This window comes from Aulostomus chinensis, chromosome 23 (assembly GCF_037954235.1).
Source record: "Aulostomus chinensis isolate RoL2024-O1b breed Wild chromosome 23, RoL_Achi_v1.0, whole genome shotgun sequence".
NCBI lineage: Eukaryota > Metazoa > Chordata > Actinopteri > Syngnathiformes > Aulostomidae > Aulostomus > Aulostomus chinensis.
Window position 1 is genome coordinate 11,007,554 of NC_141342.1, and position 18,439 is coordinate 11,025,992.

Consider the following 18,439-nt stretch of genomic DNA (forward strand, 5'->3'; position numbering starts at 1 on the left):
TCACTTATATCCTTAAATGTCAAGAAAAAAACAGAACACTTGACAACTGTGAGCCATGTGAGGGGGAGAGGAAAGACCCCCCCCCCCCAACCCCAAGATCAACCTGCTACCTGATTAGCAGGTTGATCTTGAGGAGAGAAACACCAAAAAATGCTTATTTCACACATGTATGATTACAGCAAAGATAGACAGATGGATAGATAGACAGCTAGATGGATAGATAGATATACAGATAGATAGATAGATAGATAGATAGACAGATAGATAGACAGATAGATAGATAGATAGATAGATAGATAGATGGATAGACTGACAGACAGATAGACAGACAGATAGACAGACAGACAGAAAGTTAGACAGACAGACAGACAGATAGACAGATAGATAGATGGATAGACTGATAGATAGACAGATAGATAGATAGATAGATGGATAGATAGATAGATGGATAGACAGACAGACAGACAGACAGACAGAAAGTTAGATGGACAGACAGACAGATAGTTAGACAGATAGATAGACAGACAGATAGATATACAGATAGATAGACAGATAGATGGATAGACAGATAGATATACATATAGACAGATAGATAGATGGATAGACTGATAGATAGACAGATAGATAGATAGTTAGACAGATAGATAGACAGATAGATAGACAGATAGATATAGTAGGACAGATAGATATACAGATAGACAGATAGATAGATAGATAGACAGATAGATATACAGATAGACAGATAGATATACAGATAGACAGATAGATAGTAGGATAGATAGATAGATAGATAGATAGATAGACAGATAGATATACAGATAGATAGACAGATAGATAGACAGATAGACAGATAGATAGATAGATAGATAGATAGATAGATAGACAGATAGACAGATAGATAGATAGATAGATAGACAGATAGATAGATAGATAGATAGATAGATAGATAGATAGACAGATAGATAGATAGATAGATAGATAGATAGATAGATAGATAGATAGATAGATAGATAGATAGATAGACAGATAGATAGATAGATAGATAGATAGATAGATAGATAGATAGATAGATAGAATCACTAACCTTTGCCAAATTGTTGTATTGCATCCTGGCTGCAAGGTGGAGACCACATTTGACAATCCGGGGGTGGGAGGTGGTGGGGGTGGGGGGTGGGGTGGAGGGGTAGCTGCTGTATTGTAGGGCCTCCAGGCAATGCTCCCAGTCAATATATATCTCCACACTCACTCCTGCGCTCCCATTTGAGCGGGACGCGCTGCCCTCTCAGTGCCGCTGCAGAGGAGTGACAGCCAGTCTCGCCGGGACATTCACAAGGTACTGATGAACGCTTTTATTCTCTTGTTTTAGGGATCATTTATTACCTTACAAGTTGCACCATTTTAACACTATGATGAAAAAAAGGGATTGACATCAATTTCTTCTCTGTAGCTTTTAGAGAGTGTTTCACTGTTGTGTTGGTGCAAATGTGTTGATTCTGCTGACAAGATTATAGTAAAAAGTCCATTTATGACATTTTTCTACATAGAAGTTCCAAATGTGAATCTGAACTGCAGTGGCACATCAGCAGAATTCTACAAACGGCCTGTACATTCAAATCAAATCTGACGTAATTTACATTTAGCTGAGAGTTCAGAGACTGTATCATAATATATCGGCAGCATCGTCTAACATTGCGTCGAGAAGTTTCAGGCAATAATTAAACAATCAATCTAGGTACAGTAACATTTGTGGCCTGCGTTCGTCTTCAGCATTTTTAATAAAAGTGACGGCAAAATCAAACGAGACATCTTCGAAAAAGGACACACGAGGAGTGAATATATCAAAGAAGCTAACTGGATTTTCATCCTTTGCAGGACGTTTCTCAGAGGGAGACGATCAAATCATCCAAGAAACCATCCCAGGTATTTTCTTTTTATTACTATTCAATAAATATTTTCTTACAACTTAAGATCTTCGAGGCAATTGTAGTTTATACTCCGTGTACGGTATAAACGGCCCGACCCCGTGCCAGTCAGCGGTGTGGTTGGTGTTGCAGGGAACTTGTCAAAGCTTTTAGTGCGGCGCCCCTCCTTAACAGCAACAATAGATGTTCAAGTGGTTAAGCTTGTTTGATCATCAGCTCTAAAAGCTTAAAACAAGACCGCAGGGTTTGGATACGGGGGGGCTGGGCAAAGTGCACAGTCAATTGTGGGGTGTAGGCAGATAGCGGTACCCAGAAGAGGGGAAAAATCTACTGTAAAAATGATTTTTATTGATTGTCTCGTAGCAGCAGCTGTTAGGCTCCATTATGAGCTCAAACCCAGGTCAGAGCCCCGAGGCGGACAAGTGAGTCAATCAAACGATCAGGAACTAACGGGCCGATTCTGAGGGTCCAAATGAAAGAGCGGTTGGCAGCAGCCTGCCATTCTGAGTTCGACCTGCTGAATCTTTCATCGCCCGTCCGCTGTGACTCTTACAGATGAGGTTGTCCGATATCTTGCAAAATAAAGGGTCACCAATCACCTCTGTTTGCTATTTATTTGAAAAAGTTTGTCTTGAGCTGTCTGCCTAGGATAGAAACTATTTTTTTTTCTAACCTCAGTTTAGATCCTGCACATCAGACAGACTTTTATCTTTGAATGACCTAAGGAAAAGAAGACAAAATAAAAGCCTCAAAGCCAGAGTGTTTTAAATTGAGGGGCCCTCTCATCTCCACTCACCGCAGGCTTCACCCAACGGCTTGGCTTCAAGTTTTAAAAGATCACAAAGTTTCTGTGATTCAGCCGATGATGAAAACACATTTATCAGTGAGATTAATTAAACTTAAATCGTGCACTTCTGGATTGTTTTGTTTTGTTTTTTTTAAGTGAGGAGCAACAGAAATCTAAAGGCCACTTTTAAGGTGGCAAGTTTTTTTATTCATGTGCATTCATTTGCATGTCAAATGAAAATGTTTTGAAAGAAACATGAAAAAAAAAATCTCAGCAATTGGATCCAGTGATGCGGAGAGCTTTGTGCCCTACAACACAATTTCATTTGCTTCAATTACAAGAACGGATCTTTTTTTCATTTCTTTCAAGCTGTTCGCGACAAATACGACCTCGCGTAAATTCATGCTTTCATTTCTTTTCAAGTTCTTCTAGGTAGCGAGATGAGACAAAGTACAGGAGAGCAACTGAACTTATGCAGCATGTCCTGACCCAGATCCCAGTCCTGGCACTAATGACGCCCTTTAGGCATGACGCCAGGCTCTCATTAGGAACCAGGCTTCTACCCCCCCCCCCCCCCCCAATACACACACACACACACACATCCTACACTACGCTGCGCCTGTAGCCGACCTTCGAGGGTCTGGCCTCAAACTCAAGGCCTGTGAGTGTCGTCCCCCTCCCCGCACACAGGTGCACGACCCGTTTGCCGCCCCCAAGCCTTGAACCTTGCTCGCGCCCGGTACTGTGGTGGAACTAATGAATAGTGGCAGGTACAGTGAGAAGAGAGCTGCACAGGCCTCCCTGCAGTCAGGTTAGTGGCAAGCCTCAGTTTAAGACAACAAATGCACTCCTATAATACACACAAGTGCGTAATGGCGTATGGTTCCCTCCAGCAAGCGCGCACATAACTTAATCTCAGAAATTTAAATGGGTGTGTTTCTGTGTTATGAGCAGGGACAGTTCAAAGACAAATATATGTGAAATAAATTCTGATTGTTTATTCATTTCAATTCTTGTTTGTTCACAGGTTTTGCTCCACTTTTGCCAAGAAAAATGTTTCTTTTCATCACCACCTGCCGACAAAACTGAGGACAAACTCGCATCAGATGAAATGAGCCCCTGCAACAAAACGCAGAGCATTTAAAAATCGGTCTCTTGACGTTTGAATACAATCACACGAGCTTCATAAATATCTGGAGTGTAAGAGGTTAAAATTCAATCATGTCCAAGGACGATACTTGTAAAGTGACGTCTGCTAGCAAACACAAGGAGCGCAAGCCCAAGAAGCCTCACTATATTCCCCGGCCATGGGGCAAACCCTACAACTACAAATGCTTCCAGTGCCCCTTCACGTGCATGGAGAAGTCCCACCTGTACAACCATATGAAGTACAGCCTCTGCAAGAACTCCCTGTCCCTGCTCATAGAGTCGGACTGGCCTTATAAAAAAGGCAACATCCTGCATCCAGAGCAGCTACGACCCTTTCAGCAGGGACACGGCCTCCACTCGACTGGGAAAGACCAGCTAGAGCCGGTGACACAGACTGAGGAGAGACAGGGGCAGAAAAGGAGTGAGGAGGAGGAAGGAGAGGACAGGGAAATCCAGGGACCTGAGGATGAGGAGGAGGGAGGACAAAGAGAAGGAGCTGAGCTGACTAAAGACAGGCCCAGTAACAATGCTAACAAAGATTCCGTAGAGTGTATCACAAAGAAATCCAAACAGCCAGAGTCAGAGCTACTGATGGCCGACATGCTGTCCCTGGAAGACCAGCTTTTGCGAGCACGCTCTGTGGAGGTGGAGGCCCAGCTGAAGCATTATAAACTGTCCAAGACATGTCTAACAGCTCCGGGACTGCTGTCAGAGCAGTGGCGGCTGCTAGCCTCCAGCCACACTAAGGCCAAAGCTGAAGGTGCTCAGCCCAGAGTGAATAGTTCAATCCCGTGCTACCCTCCTCCACCAAACCTGGTGGACTACCAGGATCCTACTGGACTCAACCTGTCAGTGCTTGGGGTGGGCTATCCCATCAGCCCCAGCCTCTTCTCTTACATGAACTCAGCCATCCCCGCTGCTGCCACTAATGTCACCACCCAGACCCATGCCCAACTCGCCCAACTTCCCTTCCTAGCATCAGCTGCTCAGCTGATGCACCCAGCCTCCAGCACCCACACAGACAGAGCTCTCATCCCTCCTCGGCTTTACTATCCCTTCCTGTGTGAGCACACGTTCGCACCGGCCTCCACCCAGAGTGATGTCAGCAAAGCGCTCAAGACGTCCTCCAACAATGGAGAAACTCTTCCGTTGTCCGGCTTCCAGCCCAAAGTCAATCTGTGGAAAGTGCCTGCTTTGAGGCCAGGGACCACTGCTGTCTCCCCCGCTGGTTGGGTGTCACCTCAGAGAGAGTCCCCAGACCAGGCCTTCAGACTGGGGGATAAAGCACCAGCTACACCCAAGGAAGGTAAATCAAGCTGGGGCCTCAAGAGGACAGGGGCCCCACTGGTGAACCAGGAGACACCCCTGGAGAAGAAGCCAATGATGGGCTTTACTTTGGACCTTCTGAAGAATATTCAGACTGCATCTGTTCTCAATATGGCATCAGACAAATTTCTTTTTCATGGCAGGTAAGACATTTCATTCACCCTAATTCTAGAATAATGACTGTATATTGGTGGTAGAATGAGGGTGATGAAAGAAGGTGTAGTAGAAGCATGATAATCATCTCACATCAATTAAAATGGACTTTTTCTCAAAAGTTCCAGTTGGAAAATCTCAAAATTTCTGCTTTCTTTAGTATACAGGATTCTCATCTGAAGACCCGCTCCTCTGAACCGTGGTACAACGACCCTCACACCAGTCCCACCAGTCAAGCATCCTTTCTCTCTGCTGCTGGGGGGCCAAATAATCAGGACTCAACGACGACCCGTACAGTGGGGGAGGGAGCTTCAGAGTCAGTGGCTGCCCTCCTCGGTGACCTCTCCAAGGCCTTGCAGGAGTACCAGGAGGCAGAACGCAAAATCTCCCACATGGAGAAGGAGGACCTTCCTGCCCAGCACCACCTTTGGGAACACTTGAGCAAAATTCGAAATGAGCTCTCCCACATCCACCAAGCGCTGGAGCGGACGTCTCGCCAAAGCGACGGGCCTCTCGACCTTTCCTTCAAGAGAGATTTGACAGACTTGGATGGGGACCAGGGTATGACCGAGGAGGGCAGTCTTAAAGACAACGCAGCAGAGACAGACGAGGAGGACGAGGAGCTGGAGGAGAGAAAGGAGGAGGAGGATGAGAGCGAGAGGAAGGCGTTGAGGGCGTCTTTGGAGAACCGAAAGCAGTCTTTGGACATTCTGATCAAGATGAGTCAGGCAGGTGGATCGGTGATGAACACAGAGGTCCTCTCTCCGGGTGGTCTCGGCATGAGGCACAGTCCGGCTGAGGCCTTATGGCCCAGCAGAACCACTAAATGTGAGGCAGACTCCAGTGTGCTGCTCTGCCCCGACGGCAGATCAGTGGTCTTCACCGACATCCCTTCTTCCGTCAAAGCCCCCAAAAGATCTCCGTCCTTACAGCGATTAGAGGGACAGTGTCCTCCGAGCCCTTTGACGGCTGCGGACAGCTAAAGCTCCGACCGCTTAATGAGTGAAACGTTGTATTGTTTGGTATGTTTGATTTTCACAAGCAGGAAGAGAAGCGTCACACTTGTTCCTTTTCCACTCCATTTGCACCTTTTTTAAAAATGAAAAGGAATGACAACAGAAAGAAAAGTCTCATAAATGCACTTTGGATTTTGATTGTTACAAGCTACTGAAATCATTTAAGATGTTAACATTATTAACTATCAATTTCCTGAACAATCATAACAATAAAGTCATTTAAAAATAATGCTAAGAGACAATCTTTCAAATGGGTTTGTAAATAATGTAATCAAAATGTAAGAAAGATGTTTTAAATGGTTTTATATGGACGTTATGTTGAGCCGGATTTCAGTGAAAATTCAATGTATTATACACACCACATTTCTTGGAATAAACTGAATACAAAACCAAGTGTTCCAATCTTCTAAGTGAGGGGAGAAAGAGGGTAGAAAAAAAATATAACAAAGAAGCTGTCACGAGGATAAATGAGAGAAAAACTGATTTATGATGGCAGGCGAGTGACTCTCCACTATCTGTCCTGACACTGTCGGATGGCGGTGCTAAAGGTGAAGCGGCTCTGTAAGCTAAATCAAATCACCATCAGCAAGGTCACCGGTGTCTGGCTCCTGAATCCAGACCAGGACCCTCCTCCCTGTAAAAGGTCAGGGGCCCGGGGCCAAGCTCCACACTGAGAGTACCTGTCTGCCCCCAGGAGGAGCTGCCCCTCACCTTGCAGCCCCGTTACCACCTTCCCACCGCAGACACAGCAGTAAAGGTCAGCTGCCGCAACTTGAAGAGACTCTGCTCGCAGTAAAGAGGTCAAATTGTCACTTTGGTGGGTTTTTTTTTGTTTTTGCTTTTTTTTTAAACCGTCTGTAATTCATATTCGATACTGGCTGAAATTCTTAAATGGTTTATGATGGAAATCATAGTTTTACCATTATTTATCAAACTTACCATATTTCCCATGGAAATTTACCTGATATCCAAACAGTTACTTTGTAAATGAATAAATAATCTTGAGTGCATGAAATGGCATGAGCTTTCACACAGAAACACAGAATGAGTTCACAAAGACACCGTTCAGGAAATTAAATTGTTTTCAATGTCTCTTTAAAAAAAAAATACTGGCAAAAGTGTGACCAGCTCTTGCAAATATAACGAATTTGTAGAAAGAAAAGTACTATGTTTGACAGTTACTGTAAAAAGCCAGTTAATAAACCCCCCTGAAATATAAGATGTCTTGGTGACAGGAAAATGTCTTACTGGCTGAGGTTTTCTGCTGCAATTCAAACTGAATTCTGGAGACCACAACATTTTTGAGCAACACACCTCTGGTGCAGCCTCGCCGAGCTCAGGCAGAGAGCGCCCCCATGTGGACAAATGGCTTTAAGGAAACATTGGTTTTGCTAATGTGAGTTGCTTGCAGGTTAGAAATTGACAGAAAATAAAAATAAACCCTCGTTTCCTTTAGATATGTTTACCACGAACAACTGGCCTGTGCCTGCCTGCAGTGTGAAAACATGAAGCTCACACTGGACACCCTTCCTCAAAAGAAAGAAGAAATCTAGACGGGTTCAGAGAACCTGATGCCGGTTGAATGAGAAGTGCACTTGCAAATGTTAAAGCAGCATAAGAGGTGTCTGAAAAGGTAAGTTCAAGTTACCATTTCATCAAAGAAGTGCTTCATTGAAACCGAGGTTAAATTCCACGCCACGCCACACAGTATTACCTGCACCCTGCTGCTGTTGAAGGAGCAACAGCAGTGAAAGTAGTTACAAAGAAGATGAGACTGCGCGTTTAAAAAAAACTGATCAAATGTAAATGAAAAACTGGGTACAACGAATGAAATGATGGTTACAACGAAATGTTGGATTTCTCGGATTTGATTATTAATTTACAACAACACTGGCTCTTAGCGTGATGAAGTCATACCGTTTGAAGAATGTTTTTAGCAATATGATGTAACATGCAATAAACGAGTGATACTTTAAAGGCGCACTGAGCGTTGCTGACGTCGCTTCAGTTGATGTTGGTTGGAAATACCAAACAAACACAGAGCGAGCTGCCCCCCCCCCCCCTGACGTTTTTTCAGAATAACAAAGTCTTATACTGAAAAATAACTTATGAGTGTCATAGTAACTACGCTACTCAATCGACTCTGCTTATTCCCCAAAGTATGCACACGCACTACCCCCCCCCCCCCCCCCCATCTCCAACCATCTCATCGGTGATTGGCTGGAACGTGGTTTGTTATGTTTCTGTGCACATCCTGTGCACTTAGTGTTTGTTTGCCGTTCGTGAGCCCTGTGCTGTCTCCAGAGACAGGACTTTTCAGGCGGCAGGCGGCAGGCAGCTATCGGATCAGGGGGAGAGGCCTACGATTTGAGACTAAAATGAAATTGCGCTGAAGTCATGCAACAACGCTTACAGCGCCTTTAACCAAAACCTGTATTTTTGCACTTCAGCATTTTTTCCCCTCTGCCGCATCATTTTATTGCAACTCCAGAGTGCAGACAGACCAGCTACGTGTATTCAGGTTGAGGCTAATGGTGACTGGATGTTAACAACAGCAACCAACGCTCATGCGCACATCATCAGGTATAACCAGCGTCCTCTTCATCCGCTCGTATGACCAACAACAGTGAAACGCTTTGATTTGAGCTACAGATGAACCCTGAATTTGGCTGCTCCATGCGTTCAGTTGAACCAGCTCATCCATGCCTGTTCCTGCTAGCTTCCATCTGGAAGGGTTCTAATTAGGTTTTAGCTCAAAGGGTTTGTGGATTACTGAGCATACAGCAAGATAAAGAAGATGTGGATTATACAAGACGATGCACTTGAGAGAGAGACTTTTTTGTATTTTGACATTTAAGCTTAGCTGTCAGCCAAGAGTTACAATGAGCCACAATCTAAATATACAATGCTGGCTCTTTCCGCATTCTGAGGTTCAAAAGTGATGCAAGAGGGAGAAAAAAAAGCATCTTTATGAGGTTAAGACATCCATTTCTTGAAATATCAATTTAAAATGATTCAATTAAAAATGACTTGAGGAACGATGCAATTACAGGAAGTCAGTTATTTATAAAGAATAGCTGCCTTCCTGACTGCTACGAACTTAACTCCTCACCAGTCTGGCTTCTTTGAATGTTGAAGTGAGGTTACTTCCACTTCCCTTTAAGCTGGCTTTTCTGCATTGACTTATTTTTAGATATCTCCTTGTGAACTTAGTGCAGCGATGGAGCAAAGCGTCCTTTTCCTGCTTTTGCTCAAAGCCTCGGCCTGCTTTGGTTTCGGCTTTCGAAGCTGCTCCATGAACTTCCCCGACGCATCGCTGATGTGGTGCGTCAACCAGAAAATTGACAACCTCTCTGTCGTCGTCAACATGATCCCGGACAACATAACAACCATCAACATAGCCAAGAACAACATCAGAGTCATCCCACCTGGGTCATTCAGTCACCTGACCAAGCTCAAATCCCTGGACCTGAGCCAGAACCAGCTGCTCTCTCTAAAAGGAGGAGAATTCAGGGGTCTGGAAATGTTGGAATTTCTCAATCTAACCTGCAACAACATATCGTGCATTCACTCAAAAGCATTTGATGAACTCAACAAGCTAAAAACCCTCAGCCTGACCCACAACCTGCTTGTAAAAACGTCTCCAGGTATGTTTCATTTCCTTCCGATGATCCAGGAAGTCTATCTCTCTCTGAACATGCTCAAGGTTTTCAGCTGTGAGGACACTGGCAGCTCCAGCACTCTGAAATGGCTCGATCTGTTAGCAAACAACATCCAGAGGGTAAATGTGAGTTGCTTCCCTGCCCTCGAGTACATCCAGCTGTCTAACAACTCAGAGCTGGAGCTCCAAGCAGACACTTTTGCCTCCAACCTGCAGCTGAAGAGTCTGCTTCTCCAGGCAGTTAAAGCCGAAGAGCTAGAGGGAATTTCTCTGGAGACGAAGAGGAATCTCTCTTGGGTGTCATTTTCTCTTTCTTTAGAGAAATCTCCTCTCACCATCTGCAGGTTGCTCAAAGAAATGGAGAGGCTTCAGAAAGTACAGGTAAATAGCAATTTTTACACTCGTGTTTGTTTGAGCTTTTCACCCGTTTTAAATAAAGGAATGGGATTTTACCTTGATGCAGGTGGACCTGCAGGGATCCAGCCTACCTCCGGGTAACTCAAGCCTTCTGGATTGTGCCACTCCCAACGTGGTCTTCATCGCTGATGCAAACCTCGGAAATGTTTCTCACTTAACGCTGGGTTGGGGGAACACAAGCAGGCTCTATCTCATCAACTGCGGGTTGCAGGAGGTATCTCATAGTACACCGTATGGTTATGGAGGACTGGAAACACTGTGGTTGAATCAAAACAAGGTCGCCATTCAACAGGACACTTTCCAAGGTTTGACCAACCTCACCTTTCTGAGTCTTGACAAGACCAAAATACGAGTCTTTGACCCGAAGTGGTTCACCCCCCTGAGGAATCTGGCTCGTCTTTCTCTCACGAGAAATGAAATCATCGAGCTGACGCCAAGCGTCTTCAGTGCTCTCACCCACCTCCATGAGCTCTACCTGCAGTTTAACCTGCTGAAATACATCAGCAGGAATTCTTTCAGAAAGCTGCAAAAGCTTTGTAGACACAATCTCAGTTTGAACATCATTTATTTCATTGAAGAGGGCGCATTCCAATATCTAACAGGGCTCAGGTACGGAGAATCCTCTGCTTGCATTTGTCTATCAAGTGTCCTTTCTGTCTACTTATTCTTCCGTCCGTCCGTTAGATACCTGGACTTGAGCGGGAACCGCATCAAGAGACTAACCCCAGCTATCCTGTCTGGCCTGAGGAATCTGTGGTCTCTTAGTCTGTACAACAACCAGCTCCATTTTCGATCCTATGTGTCGCCTTTCATCTCCCTCACTTCTATGAAGGTACAACAGCCTTGTCCTGTAGACGGACAGGAATATATTTTTAATCTATGCATTGTTTTTGCAGTATCTGGAGATGAACTACCAGGGGCCAGGAGGCAGAGGCATCAGTAACATCGGACCACGTTTTTTTCAAGCTCAAGGTCAGCTCATCTCACTTGAGATAGGGCACAGCATCATGCAAGACTTCAGCAGCGATGCCTTTGTGCCTCTGGTGAATTTGGAAAAGCTTTATATAAGTGGAACGCTGATGAAAACCAACCTGAGCGCACTGTTCCCCCCACTGAAAAAGATGAGGAAGCTGACTTGGTTGCGTGCAGACCTCGATGCTCTCCCGGCTGACCTGCTGCCTCCAGATAACTCACTAGAGATCCTCCATGTCCAGAGTAACCACCTTCACACTGTGGAAAAAATGTTGATGGACACGCTTCCAAGGTAGAACAGTTACTTTAATTATGTATGACCCAACTTTAGTTTTGAAGCGCTTGGATGAGCGGTATAGAAAATGGATGGATGGATGTTTGACCGAGGAGCTGCAGCAAAACAATCGGACATAAGAACGATTGGTGTATATAAATGATGAGAAAGTGCAATTTTTAAGCCCGAGCCCGGGAACGTGAACATATTCTTAAATTTAGGTCAGGCAGCGCAATGTTCGTGATTTGCAGTTTCATTTCATAAAGCCTGCCTCTTTATTTCTTTCTGTACCCTAAAAATTCCAGTTCATGCAAATAAATGGAGTTAAAAAGATACGTTTAATGAGAAATTAAAAATAGCTTCCTGTGCCACTTTAATATGTGCAGCACCATCATTAATGCGATGACGGTCACGGCACTTTAAAAACACGTTAAGTAGGTTAACTGTGCAAATTTGACTGCAAATGAAGAAAATGACAGTCGCCAGGTGCTATGAACATGCCTGCGTTATTATTAAAGTGTAGATATTTCTATTTTTAAATAAGTGAAACTTTGTGCGGGTTTGCAGACTTCGCCGTCTGGACGTTTCAGGAAATCCGCTTTGGTGCAACTGCAAAAACGCCTGGTTCAAGACTTGGGCCATTAACAATGCTCGGACTCAGGTGGGACCAACTGCTCACTGACATGGATGAATTGTTCTTGTGTGGGTGATGGAGCAAAGTGGTCCTCTCTCCAGGTGTCCTACCTGTACGACCTGAAATGTGATGACGACTGGAGATCTCCGCACCTGTGGCAGTTCGACGTGAAGGCCTGCTCCTATGAGCTCATTTCGTTCACCCTCTTTATAGCGTGCGGTGTCACCGATGTGGTTTCTTTGTGTGTGTTTTGCCTGGCACATGTACGGCCCGTCTCTGCGTTACCTGCTGCTCATCCTCAGGGCCAAACTGCACGGGCGTAGGAAGAGGGCCAACTTCAAGTATGACGCCTTCATCTCCTACAGCTCCAAGGATGAGGCCTGGGTGATGGAGCAGATGGTGCCACAGCTAGAGAGGCCAGCTGCTGGTTTACCGGGGCTCAAACTCTGCCTCCACCACAGAGACTTCCGCCCCGGTACTGTTGTTATGGAGAACATCGAAGCTGCCATCTACAACTCTCGCCACACCGTTTGTGTTGTGACACGTCACTTCCTGCAAAGTGAGTGGTACTCAACAGAGTTCCAGCTGGCCAGCCTGCGGCTTCTGTTGGACGGCAGCGACATCCTGGTGCTGGTGTTCCTGGAGGAAATACCAGAACACTGCCTGTCACCTTACACACGCCTGCGAAAGATGGCCCGCAAGAGAACCTACATCCTGTGGCCGGAGAAACCCCAAGACCAGGACTTGTTCTGGATCAGACTGGTACGCGCTTTGACAGACAAGGAGGAAGAAAGAGGAGGGGGGGACCTGGCGTGGCAGATTAGTTAAAACAAATGCCAGCTCAACATACTCATTAAAGCAATACTTCACTCCAACAGCGTGTTTGGCTTTTCAAGTAATGACAAAGACATCTTGAGTCGATGTTTTTCCCCTGCAAGCATCAATTCTTTGACTCCAGAAAACAGCGAGAGCCAGACATGGACATTTAGCTGGAAGCCAGTCGGGACACTTCTGACATGCAGCAAACAGCTAGCCTGTCTGAACACGTCCACCAACCCTCAAGTGTTCCATGTGCAGCTTTACGTTCGGGAAACCACAAACACTCCCACTGACTATGAACCAACACTCCTGCAGCAGTGCTACCAAGAATGAATGCAACCGAGCTGCTTCAACTGAACATGCCAGCTGGCTGCTCCTCACATGCCCATGGATGCGTGTTTGTGGCCTACGCTTAAAGAGGACATCGATTCCTGCCGATGCCATCGAGTTTGTAGATTCTGGTTTTTGTTTGCAGCTTGTGGACAGTGTCCCCGTTAGCTTTGTGGCTGGCTCTTAAAAGAAGTGATGCAAGCAGGAAGAATGTTGATAAGCTCAAGGCACCTATTTAAGTTCCTGAGAGGCAATTCTTTAACTTTTCATTGCCTTCAAAAATGCATAAGGGATTTTAACACCCCCCCCCTCCGAAAAAAACCAAAATGTATTTCCAAACACTTCATTTATTTAATGTTATACATTCAAATGAAAATAAAAAATATTCATATATATTTCATATAGAGCTAATAAGCAAGGTACAAGTTTAAAACAAGACACAGTCTTCCATATGGCATATATGTATATATACACAAAGCGTGGTTTTGAATACTATACAGTGTGTTTCCATAGCTGCACAGGTTTCATGGATGTTTGTATTCTTCACTCAGTTGAGGCACAACTAGATTTCAGTGAGAGGTCAGGGGTCGGGCCAAGTGCTTCAAGACTGCCGCTTACAGTAAAACGTTTCAATCTCAACATCTAAACAGTAGGACTTGCAAAGCAAAGCTTATTAGTGTTAAGAGTTTCACACTGAAGCATAAACTAGGAAAGATGAGGCGACGTTCTGCGATTCCAATGACACTGTACAGTCATGCACGGACCTAAATAGTTGGTTTTATGATACTCTCGCACACCAAAGTATAATCTGAGCAAACAAATGCAGGTTTTAAGAAACTTAAAAAAAACAAAATCAGTTTTCAACAACAAGTCACAGCTGTTCACTTAATTTGACACGAGTCGTTTGGTTGCACTGCAATAATTAATTTTAAGTCACTACACCAATTTGAGACAGATTAAACAAAAGCTTCCTCAAGTAGTCAAGTAATAAGTGCAATCCCACCCCCTTTCCCCCTTTGTGCGCGCGCACACACACACACACACACACACACACACACTCCACTTTTATAAAAACACTCTCATACCAGCAAGTTCAGAATCACATCGTTTCCACTGTCAATCAAACCAAAGTTATGGTACAGCAGATACCCCAACAATCAATCGCAAACCATACACAGATCCAGTAGTTATGTACAACATTAAAAATTATTTAAAGAAATTGTAACAATAATAAAATACAGCAGGTACTTAATTCATACTGGGAAATATATATTATTCATATTGTGTTTTGCTGTCAGTTTTGGCTTGATGGAGCATCACCCAAAAAAATGCTGTTTATCCCTCACAGCTTATTAACACATTCCTACTTGGACAGACTATATAGATCTGTATTCTTTTTTCTTTTTTTTTCCAAAGAAAACTAGACAGGATTCATTCCGTAAAACATTTTCCGTTAATCAAAAAAAAGAATATTTAACAAAAACATGACAACTTGGAGGGATAGAAGCAGCAGGTCCAGGGTCAAGAATTGACTTTGCTTTCCTACTTCCTTTTATGGGTCTGTAGCTGATGCTGGCACAGTCGTGGCAATTTGACCAAAAAAACAAAACAAAAACAAAGCCAGGAGAAACTTTAGATTCTAGATCATTTAAATCTTTTTGGAATCCTTTGCTTCAAAGAGCTTCATGCGCTCCTGCACGGTCAATCCCTCTTTCAGGCTCTGTTAAAGAAAACAGACGACGCCTTCATCATGTGGCTGGGACAGACGGTTCAAAAAGCAGCTTTTGACTTGTTATGATTTCATCGTAGCAGCCCATCAGGTTTTTCTCTTTTTTTAGACAAATACTGCCTGTTAGACATACAGAGTCGATATCATGAATATCATGCAAGCACCTAAGATCGAATGGGTCACAAACAAGACACAAATCACAATTACAATGGTTTTACATTGACGAAGACAAACAATTCTTCCAAACCAAACTCAGCCTCAGAGTCAGACCCAGTACACACACTTGTCTTCTAGAGGGAGCTCAGTGCGTCCGTGTCTGATGACAAATGCTCATTTCTCCAAGTCCTACTTTAATGCATCGCACAGGTCACCGTGAGCTGCCGCAGTATTTTGACAGGCCCTCCAATCACGGCCCGTCAGGTAGGAACGGTCTTTGTTGGTGGGACAAAGCTAAACGATAGCTCATAATTTGACATTGACTGAACACCTTCTTAACCAGGCGTTCTGAGCTTCTTTCCTAGACCTTGCGCCCGAATTAAAACATTCAATTGTCTGCCGTTGAGCAAACAGGCATATGTCCAAGTAGGTGCTCTCTGCCAGCAGCACAGTTGTGAGTATTGGGACAGACTCTAATTCTTGAGCAACACAAAGATGACGTCTACTGTGAACTAGACACAGTCACACTAGGACATAACAGGTTACCCAGTTAGGTGTGGTCGTTGGCGGTGGCTCAAGTGTTAATGCTCGCAGCTGAACTATTTGACTAACGGGTGGAACACTGCAGTCGGCAGTCAGGTGGTGCAGGCGGGGGAGAGGAAGGGTTTTGAAGAGGGATGGGGGTGGGGGATCATGCAGGGACGAGCATGCTTTGCACTACATCATGCTATACCTACAGCACATCTCGGGGCAAGGATTTTTTGGGGGGAGGGGGACCACCCCACATTGGGAGTGTCAGCTATCCCAAGAGACCTGTTCAGTGACAGACTGACAGGACAAAACAGACAGATGACAAACTGCCAGACTTGCCATTGAATCTATGTGGTGGCAACAATTCATGATAAATTCCGAAAAAGCAAATGCTGGAGAAGTCACACAGTAAACTTCAATGATGGCTTAAGACTGCAAGGACTTGGTAGCATGAAAGGTTCTGGACACTCACCTTTGACCTTATGCCTCTTGATTGCTTGGACGTTGTTGATTGTTCTTTTTTCATGAAGTCTGGGTTACTTTTTGATTTCATTATATCTTCAGAAAGCAAAATAAAAACAAAAAAACAGCGATGTGGTTACGAGCACTGAACTCCGTGTGGAAACTGCTAGATGTCAATTCAACACCACTGAACGAATACACGCCAACTGAAAGCTAGATTTCCTGTGTTCACTTGAGTCACTGGTTTTTCCGATTGAACTTCCACCTGAGAGTGATTTAAATTTCTGCTGTCTAGTCAGCAATATCCTGCCCATTATCATCACCCCAATTTGTTCAAAATCTTGCTGAATTAATCACTCTTGAAACCATCTAGCCATTTAACACTTGATATATTGCCTTCTTTGCCGCATATTTTTTGGAGTGCCTAGATATTTTTTTTCCCCAAACAATGTACTGGATTTGCATTTTCTCCACGGCGTGACTTTGGTTTACCGTATCCAGATGTGATGGTTCCGTCGACAGTCCTCTCGCCCAAAGCTTCTGTGGCGATGAGCAGCTTCTCCTTCAATTTGCTAATATCACAGTCGGCCTTTGCTTTCACAATGCTGAGCTCTGTATAGATGTCTTTATATTTATCTGTGGCATATTTCTTATCCTGTTGGAAAGAGAAATGAATCATACAGCCTCTGAAAGTATTTCGAATCAAGTCCTTCATAAAAAGTATGTGTCATTCATGAGCCTCGTCTTGAGTTACCCTCAAAGCAGACTGCAGTTCGTCTTTCAAAGAGTGGATCTCCTGTTTCAGATACTGGATCTCTGATTCCTTAATTCGAAGCAGCACCTGTAAGGTGAAGAACAACGGTCAAAAGACTGAAAATTCCTGAGTGTGTACATGCACACCTTCATGCTGACACTAACCTCCAGCTCATACACATCTTTTCCCTGCGTGAGAGGTGACAGTGCCGTCTCGCCACTGAAACACGAGCGCATCCGAGTGATCTCTGCAGTCAGTCGGTTATTTAATTCCTGATGGGCAGAGTGGAGTTATCTATTCAGCTGTGGACAAACTTGCCTTTATATGTGCGGCTGCACATGTTGTTTCTCACCTGGTTGTGAGCGTTGAGCTCCTGGTTCTCTCTCTGACACTGCCGGAGGGCCTGCCTCTCAGCCTCCAGCGCCTGGGCCAGGTGAGCATTCTCCAGACATTTCTGAGAATACTGCTCTGACAGAACCTCCAGTTCCCTCTGAATGGACTGCAGCTCCTCCCTACACAGTCAGATTATCATCCATCAATTCTCCTCTTACAAATTAGCAAACAACACTTTCTAAACCAGATTAGAACAAAGAGGACCCCATCAGAGAACAGTTCATGAGCAACGTGCAAGCATTTGTTTTTGTTTTTTTGTGGTTCTAAGGTTTGAAAATAAGAGCCATGTCAATGAACATGTCCGTCCTTACTCGTATTGTAATCGAAGTTCATCAATATCAGAGTTGAGTCCACTGAGCTGGGAGCGCTGGGTCTTCTCCAGTTCCTCCTTGTGTGCATTCTTCATAGCTTCAATAGCTGGAATAAAGACAGTTTACATATTTACCTTCGCGTGACACTATTTAAACTAACCAGTTTCTGACTGATGACACAGATAATTCTACCAGCAATAGTGGCAGCGGTCTCCTCAGCTAAAAGCCTCTCTCGCTCCTCCATGAGTTTGGAAATCTCCCTCTGATGCTGCCTCTGGAGGTCTTCAATCACCTTCTGGTGTGTTTCTTCCATTGCTGCAAAGCCACGCTCACACGTAGCCTGGGATGGAGGCAAATGTTCATCAGCACGAGATGAATTTGGCAGAAACCAAAGTAGTTATGTCAGTACAATGTCTATTATGACACTATTCTAAATGCTGCGTCATGCAAGCTCAAAGATGAAGCTATCCAAGCGTTTCATGACCCAAAGCCCAGCTACGTTAGTGAGAAAGCCAGTAAGAATGAGGTAGCACTGCAGAGACTGAACTTCATTCCATTACTGAATGTGGGAAAAGGGTGTAGCTGCCATGTTGAAGAAAGACAATTGAGCAGAGTACAGTTCTGCATTCATGTGTTCGGGATG

The 18,439-nt window shown here is 44.4% G+C and overlaps 2 protein-coding genes and 1 pseudogene across 8 annotated transcripts in view; 2 read left to right on the plus strand and 1 right to left on the minus strand.

Annotated features, from left to right (window-relative positions):
• The first annotated feature begins 1,258 nt into the window (after window positions 1-1,258).
• On the plus strand, window positions 1,259-6,792 carry prr35 (proline rich 35). Its single transcript, XM_086195307.1, has 4 exons — window positions 1,259-1,333; window positions 1,873-1,920; window positions 3,737-5,327; window positions 5,498-6,792. The coding sequence occupies exons 3-4, from the start codon at window positions 3,931-3,933 to the stop codon at window positions 6,318-6,320; spliced, it is 2,220 nt and encodes a 739-aa protein (XP_086051433.1). The 5' UTR covers window positions 1,259-1,333; window positions 1,873-1,920; window positions 3,737-3,930; the 3' UTR covers window positions 6,321-6,792.
• A 2,781-nt stretch (window positions 6,793-9,573) lies between these two features.
• LOC147239523 (uncharacterized) lies at window positions 9,574-13,793 on the plus strand (annotated as a pseudogene). Its single transcript, XR_015111679.1, has 5 exons — window positions 9,574-10,395; window positions 10,478-11,040; window positions 11,116-11,695; window positions 12,245-12,338; window positions 12,413-13,793. The product of XR_015111679.1 is annotated as an uncharacterized LOC147239523 (transcript).
• Window positions 13,794-13,797: 4 nt separating this feature from the next.
• mpripa (myosin phosphatase Rho interacting protein a) overlaps window positions 13,798-18,439 on the minus strand; it is a 45,838-nt gene continuing 41,196 nt past the window's right edge. For 5 of the 6 annotated variants that reach the window (XM_086196414.1, XM_086196415.1, XM_086196413.1 and 2 more), the window contains 8 exons: window positions 17,989-18,136; window positions 17,797-17,902; window positions 17,445-17,604; window positions 17,257-17,364; window positions 17,093-17,179; window positions 16,831-16,993; window positions 16,349-16,434; window positions 13,798-15,180 (listed from right to left, as the gene is read on the minus strand). In XM_086196414.1, coding sequence (XP_086052540.1) covers window positions 15,109-15,180; window positions 16,349-16,434; window positions 16,831-16,993; window positions 17,093-17,179; window positions 17,257-17,364; window positions 17,445-17,604; window positions 17,797-17,902; window positions 17,989-18,136 — 930 coding nt within the window. In that variant the 3' untranslated portion in view covers window positions 13,798-15,108. Of the gene's footprint in view, window positions 15,181-16,082; window positions 16,174-16,348; window positions 16,435-16,830; window positions 16,994-17,092; window positions 17,180-17,256; window positions 17,365-17,444; window positions 17,605-17,796; window positions 17,903-17,988; window positions 18,137-18,439 lie in introns of all 6 variants that reach the window. The other variant, XR_015111678.1, reaches the window with a different exon arrangement.

Coding starts and splice junctions, on each gene's coding strand:
- prr35 (XM_086195307.1), top strand. CDS start 3,931: ATGTCCAAGGACGATACTTGTAAAGTGACGTCTGCTAGCAAACACAAG. Junction 5,328..5,497: donor AAATTTCTTTTTCATGGCAG/GTAAGACATTTC, acceptor TGCTTTCTTTAG/TATACAGGATTCTCATCTGA.